Genomic DNA, 11,687 nt, shown 5'->3' on the forward strand with positions numbered 1-11,687 from the left:
AAGTAGATACTGTATTAAATGGTATCTGATGAATATGAAAATATTTTGCATGAATTTTATGTGTTGCTTGAGACAGGTGGCATGTCCTATTTATGGGGAGATGCTGCCCAAATTTTTTTAAATTTACACAGTTTCTCCAAATTATATTTTAAAGCTTCCGCACTAATTATGCATTTTAGTCGCGAGTGTTACATTTAGTTGTATCAGAGCCGAGATTTTCGGAACAATGATTTGGCATATGACTTCCTCTGCTGTCGACAATTTGGTATGTATGTACCTGCATCATTTGACATAATATGGATGTGTAGCCTCAATAATTATGATATGTTATGTATGGAAATGGTTATAAACTAATATGTATCATAGGATCATGCCGCCTAAGCGTAAAGCATCAGAAGGGGAGGATAGTTCATCATCTAGAGTTGTGGATGAATTTAGCAAGTTTTTGAAAAATCAGGCCAAAGTACAAGGCGAGCAAATCCAGCAACTCTTACGAATGCAGAATGCAGAGCGAGGGAGAGATTGAGAGCAGGTGAGGCCAAAGCCCAGTAGTGAAGACGCATACGAAAGATTTCGTAATATGAAGCCACCCGAATTTGATGGTAGCACTGATCCCATGGTTGCCTTGGAATGGGTCAAAGCTGTGGAGGAAATTTATGATTATCTACAGTTTGACGATAATGATCGAGTCAGTTGTGCCATTTTTCTACTGACCAAGACGACAAGGATTTGGTGGGATGCCACCATGGTATCAGTTAATGTCTCGGCATTCAAGTGGCAGGAGTTTAAAGATTTATTCTACGACAAATATTTTCCTCGAGATGTTCGAAGTCAGAAAGTGAAGGAATTCCTAGAACTGATCAAAGGAAATATGACAATGCAAGAGTATATTCTCAAATTCGAACAGGGGTGTCAATTTGCCCCATATCGGGCCAGCAATGACATCGAAAAGGGCGAGCATTTTCTCTGAGGTATTCGGGCTGAAATTAAAAGAGACGTTCGAATGTCTAAAGCTTCTTCATATAAAGAGATTGTTGAAAAATCAAGGATGGCCAAGCATGACTAGAAGGAAATTGAAAGAGAAAGACAGTTGAAGCGCCAAATTTTTTCTACTAAAGGACAAGGATCCGGATGGGAAGGTAAGGGCAAGTTCAGAGGCAAAGAAAAAGAGGAGCATCGACCCAAAGCTCCTATGCCACCGCCTACATATGATCGACCTGTATGTCCAAAATGTGGCAAAATGCATACAGGTGAGTGCTTGGTTGGAAGTGATCGATGATTTCGTTGTGGAGGTGTTGGACATGTTATCGAAAATTGTCCAGTGAAGGGTGAGAAAGGGAAGGATAGGGTTCAAGGCAGAATCTTCACAATGACCAAAGAAGGCGCAAATCCTGATTCTTCTGTTATATCAGGTACTATCTTAATTTCAGGCAAGGCCACTATTACATTGATTGACACTGGTGCTACGCATTCCTTTATTTGTGAAATTTTTTGCGATCTTTGAATGTTGTTCCATATTTTGAACCCCTCCATTATAGTATTTTGCTGCCATCGGGAGATGAATTATGGCCTTCCACTATTCTTAAAGGTTTTACAGTGCAAGTAAAGGAGAAAATATATTTTACTGATCTTATTATTATTCCCATTTTGGCGTTTGATTTTATTTTGGGAATGGACTAGCTATCGTCATATCGTACAGTTATTGACTGGGTGGATAAAACGGTTCGATTTCCTGCAGAAGATGACGATAGCGGGATTTTCCAGAGTTCAGGTATTTTGCTTGGCACTCCTTATATTTCTTGTATCAAAGCTCAGGAATTGTTATCAAAGGGGTGTCATGGGTTTTTAGCTGCTGTGGTAGATGTGAATACTGAGATGATGAAGAAATTGAATGAGATTGAGGTAGTATGGGATTTTCCTGATGTATTTGCAGATGATGTGCCTGGATTGCCACCTTACCGTGAAGTTGAATTTTTGATTGACGTGGTTCCAGGTACTTCTCCGATTTCAAAAGCTCCTTACCGAATGGCCCCGACTGAAATGAAGGAGCTGAAGAATCAGTTGCAGGATCTATTAAACAAAGGCTTTATTCGTCCGAGTTCTTCTCCGTGGGGAGCTCCGGTTTTTATTTGTCAAAAAGAAAGATGGATCTTTGCGGTTGTGCATTTATTATAGAGAGATCGACAAAGTCACGATCAAGAATAAATATCCATTGCCAAGGATTGACTATCTCTTTGATCAGCTACAGGGAGAGACAGTGTTTTCAAAGATCGACCTGCGTTATAGTTATTATCAGCTGAAAGTTAGGGAAGCCGACTTCCCTAAAACTGCATTCAAAACCAGGTATGGCCATTATGAGTTCTTAGTCATGTCATTCGGGTTGACGAATGCTCCGTCTGTCTTCATGGATCTAATGAACCGAGTCTTCAAGCCATATTTGGATAGCTTTGTTATCGTTTTCATTGACGATATCCGGATTTATTCCAAGATTCGGGAACTTCATGTCGAGCATCTCAGAACTGTATTGCAGTTATTGAGGGAAAAGCAATTATACGCAAAGTTTAAAAAGTATGAATTCTGTTTTGGAGAAAGTATCCTTTCTGGGTCATATTGTTTCGAGAGACGGCATTGCAGTGGATCCTATGAAGATTGAAGCGATTAAACAATGGCCTATTCCTATGAGAGTGTCCGAGGTGCGTAGTTTTCTTGGTTTGGCAGGTTATTATCGACATTTTATTGTCGATTTCTCCAAAATAGCCTTACCATTAACCAATCTGACACTACAAGAAAAGTGGGTTTCCGCAGCGTGCAATATGCGCCGCGGAAAGGTATCCGCAGCGTGCATTGCACGCTGCGAAGCACGCTGTAAAGTTGAAAGCCGTCTTAAGTTTGACACTATTGGCGGCATGCAATTTACGCTGCGGTTTAGTCTATTAACGACGTGCAGAGTATGATGTTGATAGTTAAACTATTGACAGCGTGCATATGTACGCTGTTAATACAACATTCTACGACGTGCACATATACGCCGTTAATAGTTATAAAACAGAAAAACCTTAGCGACGGTTTACGGCGAACCGTCGCAAAATTGCGACGGTTTAAAACCGTTGCTAATTTAGCGACGGTCTTTAAATGAAGCGACGGACTTATTATTTCGCGACAGTTCAAACACCGTCGCTAAATTTTGCGTCCATTTAAAAAAAATTACTTTTGTAATTTAATTAATTTTTATAAAACTACAATGCAACTATAATAATATACTCATTATCTGAATTAACAATTAAAAAATACTCATGATCTTAATTAACAATTAAATAATTTACCAAAAATTGAAACTTAAATCGAAACTTAAATCATGTTAGTAGAGAAAATTTTAAGTGTTGTGAAAAAAAATGCAACAAAGATCGGCAATAAATAGAGAATTTACGATTTTTTAGCTACGGTTTGTTACTAATTAGTCGCCGATGTACGTCTATTCGCGACGGTTTTCAATTAACCGTGGCCGATTTGAATCGGCGACGGTTACATTTAAACCGTCGCTAAATGTGTATTTAAATCAGCAACGGTTTCTTTCAGACCGTCGCTAATTTAAGATTCGAACTCATTTTCCGCGGCCTGCTTATAATATGCATGCCGAGAATAATAATATTGACGGCGTACGATTAATGTACGCCGTTAATTTTTGAATACGATTTTTTTTAAAAAAAATTGATTTACTTTTTGCAGCACACATAAACTTGCACGTCGTTAATAATACTATTAACGGCGTGCTTTTATGGTGCGCTGTCGTTTATTTGATTTATTAACAGCACACATAAATGCATGCTGCGGATATTACTATCCGTAGTGTGCTTTAATGGACGGAGTCAATAATAATATCCGCAGCGCGCTTTTAATGCACGCCGTTAATAGTCTCAAGTTACTATCCCAGCGTGCTTTTAATGCACGCCGTCAGTAGTAATATCCGCAGCGTTTTTTTAATGCACGCCGTTAATAGTATCAAGTGCAACACTATTAATGGCGCACATATGGGTGCACGCCGCGAAAAGTAGTATTCGCAGCGTGCGTTTAATGCATGTTGTTGATGATGTGCTGCGGAAAATCATTTTTCTTGTAGTGTGACAAGGAAAGCGGTGAAGTTTGAGTGGACAAATGAATGTCAACATGGATTTCAAGTGTTGAAAGACAAGTTGACATCAGCCCCTATCCTAGTACTTCCGTGTGGTACTAAATATTTTATTATATACACTGATGCGTCAAAGATGGGACTTGACAAGTTGACATCAGCCCCTATCCTAGCACTTCCGTGCGGTACTGAAGATTTTATTATATACACTGATTCGTCAAAGATGGGACTTGGAGCTGTACTGATGCAGCGTGAGAAAGTAATCGCTTATGCTTCTAGTCAGTTGAAGAAATACAATAAGAATTATCCCACCCACGATCTTGAATTGGCGGCTGTGGTCTTCGCGTTGAAAATATGGAGGCATTATTTATATGGCGAGAAATGTGAAGTTTTCACAGACCACAAGAGCTTGAAATATCTATTCTCACAGAACGAACTCAACATGCGGTAAAGGAGGTGGTTAGAACTTGTTAAAGATTTTGATGTGACCATTAGCTACCACCCAGGTAAAGCAAATGTTGTTGCAGATGCTTTGAGTCGCAAGTCAGTTTCTTCTTTGAGCCCATTGATTCAGAAGCCGTTGTTATTGGATCTTCAGAGGAGGAGATCTCTATGGTAGAGCAAGGGACCATCGCTAGACTTTCAGATTTTGTTATTCGACCTACGTTGACAGATAGGATATGACAGGAGCAGCCGAATGACAATCAATTGATGGAATTGCGATCCAAAGCTGATAAGAAAGGAAATACAGAGTTTTCGGTGAACATTGATGATTTGTTAACGTTTAGAGGTCGGATATGTGTTCCAGTGGTGATGACGTTCGACTTGTTGTTTTGATAGAAGCTCATACCGCGCCATACTCGATACATCCAGGTAGCACCAATATGTATCAGGATCTCCGACGTTCTATACTGGTGGCCAAGTATGAAAAGTGATACCGCAAAGTTTATATCCGAATGTCTAAAATGTCAGCAGGTAAATATTGAGTATCAAAGATCTGCTGGAATTTTGCAATTCCTCCCAATACCTTAGTGGAAGTGGGAGCACATCACCATGGACTTCGTAACGGGACTTCCAAGAACATCAAAGGGTAACAACTCCATCTGGGTGATTGTTAACAGGTTAACCAATTCGGCTCATTTTCTTCCAGTCAAGACGACGTTTACAATGAACCAATATTCTTAATTTTATGTAGCTGAGATTATGAGACTTCATGGTATCTGTGGTATCTGATCGTGACCCAAAGTTTACTTCTGAATTCTGGAAGAGCTTGCACAGAGCCTTGGGCACCAGGTTGACTTTTAGCACATCATATCATCCTCAGAGTGACGGGTAGTCAGAGAGGGTGATTCAAATTCTTGAAGATATGCTACGATCCTGCACGATTGATTTTCCTGGTAGTTGGGATTCTAAATTTCCACTTGCGGAATTTACATATAACAATAGTTATCAGGTGAAGATTGGCATGGCACCATACGAGGCATTGTACGGCAGGAAATGTAGGTCACCATTGAACTGGGATGAAGTCGGTGAAAGAAAGATGTTAGGACCAAAATTGGTCCAACAGACAGCTGATGTGATTACTTTAATCCAGGACAGAATGAAGACGGCACAACCAGACAGAAAATTTATGCCGATAACCGAAGACGGCCTTTGGAGTTTGAAGTTGGAAATCATGTATTTGTCAAAATTGCTCCTCTCAAAGGTATTATGAGATTTGTTAGGAAAGGAAAGGCGAGCCTAAGATTTATCAGCACATTTCAAATTCTGGACAGGATTGGAGAAAGAGCATATCGTCTAGCCTTACCGCCAGACTTTGATAGAGTCCACAATGTATTTCACGTCTCAATTCTCAGGAAGTACATCTCAAACTCTTCCCATGTTCTCAGACATGAAGCGTTGGATCTGATGCCGAACTTGACTTATCAAGAAGTACCAATCCAAATTTTAGATCGCAAGGTTAAAGTAATCATGAATAAGGAGATCGGCATTATTAAGATTCTTTGGCGTAATCAGTTGGTTGAAGAAGTAACGTGGGAGCCTGAGGAAGAAATGAAACTGCAATATCCTACGTTATTTGCACGATAATGGCAATTTCGAGGACCAATTTTCTTAAGGAGTGGAGAATTTTAACGCCCAGACATTCGTATGCATATGATGTAAGGTAATGATTATGATTAAGTATGGTCATTATTCCTTTATGGTTTGTTAAGATGATCGTTTGGGATATGTGATTTAATATTGATGGTTTATGGCTTCAAAATATGATATGAATGGTATTGAATGATATAGAATGAACCAGAGAATGAATGGGTAGAATAGAAAGTTGATCTTTAGCCAAATAAGTAATGGAAGTGCTAAAAAGGTATGAAACTGTGGCAGCAGTTGTGGTTTTTAGCATAATATTTTGTATATTGATCTAAATGATATGAGGCCACTTTCATTAGAAAGATAAGACATAAAGCTATAATTTCGTGTTTTAAGTTTTGTTCAAATCATTGTGGAAAACAAGCCAAAAGCGCCCCGACGTGTGTAATGTGTATCGTCGTTCCTCCAGTGACACATGTTTGGAGATTGAGCATAACTCTTTACTCAGACCTTCAAATGACATGAGGTCAATTGGAGATTCATGCCAAGCCATAGGGCTACAACTTTCATGTTTACTACTTTTCCAACTTATGAATGGAAGAGGCGTTTCGGAGGCGATCTTTCATGTGGCTGTGTGAAGAGCGGCGCCCGAGCGATAAGAAATTACTGCCCGAGCGCCACTGCTTCTGGAATTTTGGGTTTTGGACAGAAACGTCCGCGCTAGGGCGGTAATTTATGACCGCCGAGTGCCCAGCACAGTACAAAAGCGTGTTTTTGGGTGAATTAAGACATAAAATTGAATGAGACTCTCATTTTCTTCATTTCCTTTCTCTTTCCTTCTCTTATCCATCGATTCTAAGCTAGGGTTCTTCTTCATCTTCTTCTTCACTCATTCAATCAAGCAATTAATTTTCAATCCGGAGTTGGAACTTCATCTTTTTAGTGAAAGGACAAAGTAAGTGGTTTTTCTTCTTGTTCTTGAGTTATTGAAGACAGTGGAGTTAGGGATGATAGTTGTGATAGATGTATTGGGATAAATGGTCATCTAATGTTATTATTTGGGTGTTGATGGTTAGTTATTGGGTTTATTGTTGTATGATATGTGTGATTTTTATGTGTTTTATGACATTAATTTGTGTGTGTTTGCATTGTGCATGCATACATTTCGTTTACATTTTGTTCATTTTAGAGTCAACATTTGCATGTAATCGTGTCTCACTTGGATGTGACGAAATTGCAGGAAAAATGACCGGAAAAACAAAAATCGGAGCCAAGTGCCAAGTCAAGAAAATAAGGTGCAAAGAGTTGGCGCTCAGGCGGTGAAATTGTACCGCTCGAGCGCGAGAGGTTAAAGGCCAAGGAGAATTCCAGAGAGGTCGGCGCGCGAGCGGTTGTTTTCTATCGCTCGAGCGCGACCCAGGATCCAAGAAGAAAAAGTTACAGAAGAATTGGTGCTTGAGCGGTAATTCCATACCGCCCGAGCGCGAGAAGCCGCATACCCCAAGTGTTTTACAGAGAGTGTGGCGCTCGAGCAGTAATTCTTTACAGCCCGAGCGCCACCTAATTTTGGCAAGATTTCTTGTCTGATCTTTTACCTTATTTTGGAGGAGGGAAGATATGGAAAGGAAGGAGGCAAGAATTGGGGGAGGCATTGAGACTTCAAAAAAGACGGCTCGGAGCTTGGGAGGAACTTATGTGCTTGGATTGAAGATTCGAGGAATTCCGGACACCGTTCTTCGTGTTTTTCGTCAATTCTAGTATTTCTGATTTAGTTTTCATCTTTTAAACATTGTTTTGCTGATTTCACTTATGAATATTAGCAGCTAAACTTTAATATTTGTTGGGATTTAAAGGGATCCTACCCCAAACTCTTATATAATTAATTTGCATCTCGATTTCGGATTTGTTCTTGATTATGCCATTGTTTTTCTTCGTGTTGTTAGAGCGTAGCTAACTTTAACAATGTTTTTATATTGCGAGTGAGTTCGAGAGAATAACTTGTGATAGGAACGAGTAGTATAATCCGTGGATCTACAATTTACATAGACATATGAAATTGGATACGCGCCGATAGTCATAGTCTTTAGGGTCGAAAACTAGGGGGTTTCATAAATCGACATGTGATTCACACTTTATAAATAATTAAAGACATTTAATTACTTCATTGAGTCGAATTAGTTTGGCATAGCTCGAGAGAGTGTGTTCAATTGAATAGGAAATCCTGTCGGAAGCATACAATCATTATCGAATAAATTAATTAATTAACGAGGGGTAGGTGAACCGAAATTCCCGACAAATTCATTTCTCATTGAATTTTACTCAACATTTTAGATATTAATTCTCATTCATTACTTATTAAATCATTTTATTTGCATCTTTCTTTGAGCATAGTAGTATTAATCACTCAATCGAATTTTCGTTGCTAAAGATCTCATAACTGAAAAGAATAATTGTTAAACACAGTCCTCAGTGGAACGATACTCGTACTCATATACATTATACTATTACTTGACATCGTGCACTTGCGATTAATTTTGAGCATACAAAATCATATTTTTATTGAGGATTCCATAGTTCAAGTTTTGCTCGATCAAGTTTTTGGCGCCGTTGCCGGGGTTTGTTAATCTACAATTTTATTTTACTTATTTTCTTTAGCATTATTTTACTTTTCTTGAGCTAACACTCCATATTTTATTCTAGATATCTTGTCTAGTGCATGCCAAAGTCACTTGACGTGGAGCTTGAATTCGATCCTGAAATTGAAAGAACTTTCCACAAAAGAAGACAGCAGCAGAAACTAAAAGAACTGATGGAGAGGCAGTTGAATGATCAAGAGGAGGAACGTCGTGAAGATAGACATGTGGAGATGCCGCGCCACATACCAATGCTGGAGTATGCCCAACCTTCTTTGGAGGGTTCACGCCCAAGCATTGTGAGGCCTATGGTGCGGGCAAACCAGTTCGAAATCAAACCAGCTATAATTCAGATGATTCAGAACACAGTCCAGTTTGGAGGATCTGCAGTAGATGACCCAAACACACACATCGCATAATTTCTTGAAATTTGCGATACGTTTAAATTCAATGGAGTTTCTGATGATGCTGTTAGATTGCGTTTTTTTCCTTTCTCCTTGCGTGATAAAGCTAAAGCTTGGTTGAATTGTTTGCCTGTAGGTTCAATCACCACATGGGAGGATATGGCAAAAGCATTTCTCATCAAATATTTTCCTCCATCTAAGACCATGAAACTTCGGGCAGACATCACAACATTTGCTCAATTCGATCAGGAGTATTTATATGAGGCATGGGAACGCTTCAAGGATCTACTACGAAGATGCCCACATCACGAATTACCACTTGGGTTAGTCATTCAAACATTTTATTATGGTTTGCTTACTCCTAACCGTACTATGATAGATGCTGCTGCGTGTGGGAATTTATTGAGAAAAACTGCGGAATAAGGATATGAGTTGTTGGAGGAAATGGCTGCGACCAGTTATCATCCTCAATCTGAAAGGAACAACCAGCGGAAAAGTGCAGGAGTTCACCAGGTAACTGACCTTTCTGCTATTACTGCACAACTTGATGTTTTGAACAGGAAACTAGACAGCTTGAATGTGGGTGGCACGGCTAGGCGTCTTCAAGAGATATTTTGTGAAAAGTGTGGAGGGGAACACTATGTGTAAGACTGTCAAGATGACAATCCATTTTATGTGCAAGAAGGGGCAAGAATAAATCAAGTAGGGGTCCAAAACCATCCAATGAACGATCCATATTCAAACACATACATTCCTGGATGGATGCAACATCCAAACTTCTCATGGGGCGGTCAAAATAGTCAGAATCGACCGCAAGTAGGACAACCATATGGGAAACAACCGATGTACAGATCAGATCCTCCTAGAGAAGAAAAATCCAACCTGGAGCAAATGATGTCTAAGTTCATCTTGTCTACCGAGTCTAGACTACAGAATCAGGATGCATCGATAAAGGGGCTTGAAAATCAGATTGGGCAGTTAGCGAAGATGATAGCAAGTAGAGAGCCCGGCACCTTGCCAAGTAACACCGAGACTAATCAAAAAGAGCAATTGAAGGCCATTGAGTTGAAGAGTGGAAAAATTTTAGAGTCAAAGGAAAAAGAAAAAAATTCAAGTGCCGGATGAACAGACTGAGACATCCAAAGGTAAGTCTTCTAACTCTACACCAGCACCCTTTGCACAACCTAAAATTGTTATACCTCCTCCTTTTCCTGCAGCATTGAAAAAAGCAAAACTAGATGCACAATTCGGTAAGTTTCTTGAGTTATTCAAAAAATTGCATATCAATATTCCTTTTGTCGATGCTTTGATGCAAATGCCTAGTTATGCTAAATTCTTGAAAGATATATTGGCCAATAAGAGGAAGTTGTAGGAGCACATGACAGTGAACTTAACTGAAAATTGCTCTGCTTTGGTGCAAAACAAAATCCCTACCGAAACTAAAAGACCCAGGGAGTTTTTCTATTCCTTTGACGATTGGTGATATTGTTTTTCGCAAACCTTTGTGTGATCTTGGTGCAAGTATTAATCTTATGCCTTTATCTGTATTTAGGAAACTTGGATTGGGGGAACCTAAGCCGACGAGGATGTTTTAAAACTGGCAGACAGATCTGTCAAGTATCCACGGGGAGTTATCGAGGATGTGCAAGTGAAAGTAGATAAGTTTATTTTTCCTACTGATTTCGTGGTGCTCGACATGGAGGAGGATATGGAGATGCCCTTGATTTTGGGGAGACCGTTCCTTGCGACTGGCAAGGCCTTGATTGATGTTCAAGAATGGAAGTTGAGATTGAGAGTGGGCGAGGACGAGATTACTTTTGATGTTTTTAATGCACTTAAACACACTCTGCATTCTGATAGTTGTTTTAGAATTGATGTCTTGGATCCGCTTGTGTCTAACTATGTGCATGATGCTCTGAGGGACTCTTTGGAGACCACTATCACTACTGAATAGGGAGAAGAGGAATTGGACGAAGAAAAAGCTGAAATAGTGGCATACTTTAATGCCAACCATCCATGTAGAAAGCCAATGAGGATGCGACTGGAAGATCTGGGGGATCGAAGAGATTTGACCCCTCCCAAGCCAAGCATCGAGGACCCACCGACGCTTGAGCTCAAACCATTTCCTCCGCACCTAAAGTACGTGTACCTAGGTGAGAATAACACTTTACCTGTCATTATTTCTGCTGCTTTGACAGGTGATGGAGGACAAACTGTTGAACGTCTTGAAAGAGCACAAGAGTGCATTAGCGTGGAAAGTGGCGGATATTAAAGGGATCAATCCATCAGTCTGCATGTACAAGATATTGATGGAAGAAAAGTACTCACCTCTCGTGCAACCTCAGAGAAGATTGAATCCAAAGATGCAAGAGGTAGTAAAGACAGAAACTATCAAACTCCTTGATGCAGGTATTATCTATCCTATATCTGATAGTG

At 39.7% G+C, this 11,687-nt stretch overlaps 2 protein-coding genes and 1 non-coding gene across 3 annotated transcripts; 2 read left to right on the top strand and 1 right to left on the bottom strand.

Moving 5' to 3' along the window:
* The first annotated feature begins 580 nt into the window (after positions 1-580).
* LOC140805486 (uncharacterized) lies at positions 581-970 on the top strand. The gene has a single exon (XM_073161756.1). It carries the CDS (start codon positions 581-583, stop codon positions 968-970), a length of 390 nt encoding a protein of 129 aa, XP_073017857.1.
* A 222-nt stretch (positions 971-1,192) lies between these two features.
* LOC140805487 (uncharacterized) lies at positions 1,193-6,214 on the top strand. The gene is made up of 8 exons (XM_073161757.1): positions 1,193-1,250; positions 1,323-1,412; positions 1,739-2,060; positions 2,176-2,343; positions 4,118-4,573; positions 4,622-4,741; positions 5,573-5,655; positions 5,721-6,214. Exons 1-8 carry the CDS (start codon positions 1,193-1,195, stop codon positions 6,212-6,214), a joined length of 1,791 nt encoding a protein of 596 aa, XP_073017858.1.
* A 3,245-nt stretch (positions 6,215-9,459) lies between these two features.
* On the bottom strand, positions 9,460-9,565 carry LOC140806494 (small nucleolar RNA R71). Its single transcript, XR_012112565.1, has one exon. It is a non-coding gene; the product is annotated as a small nucleolar RNA R71 (small nucleolar RNA).
* Positions 9,566-11,687: the final 2,122 nt, after the last annotated feature.

The sequence above is a fragment of the Primulina eburnea genome, chromosome 11, assembly GCF_022965805.1.
Source record: "Primulina eburnea isolate SZY01 chromosome 11, ASM2296580v1, whole genome shotgun sequence".
NCBI classification, from domain to species: Eukaryota; Viridiplantae; Streptophyta; class Magnoliopsida; order Lamiales; family Gesneriaceae; genus Primulina; species Primulina eburnea.

Excerpts from the sequence above, each read along its gene's own strand:
- LOC140805486 (XM_073161756.1), top strand. The coding sequence starts at position 581 with ATGAAGCCACCCGAATTTGATGGTAGCACTGATCCCATGGTTGCCTTG.
- LOC140805487 (XM_073161757.1), top strand. The coding sequence starts at position 1,193 with ATGCCACCGCCTACATATGATCGACCTGTATGTCCAAAATGTGGCAAA. Across the intron at positions 1,413-1,738 it reads TGATTCTTCTGTTATATCAG|AAGATGACGATAGCGGGATT; the intron begins GTACTATCTTAA and ends GATTTCCTGCAG. Across the intron at positions 2,061-2,175 it reads ATGAAGGAGCTGAAGAATCA|AGAGATCGACAAAGTCACGA; the intron begins GTTGCAGGATCT and ends CATTTATTATAG.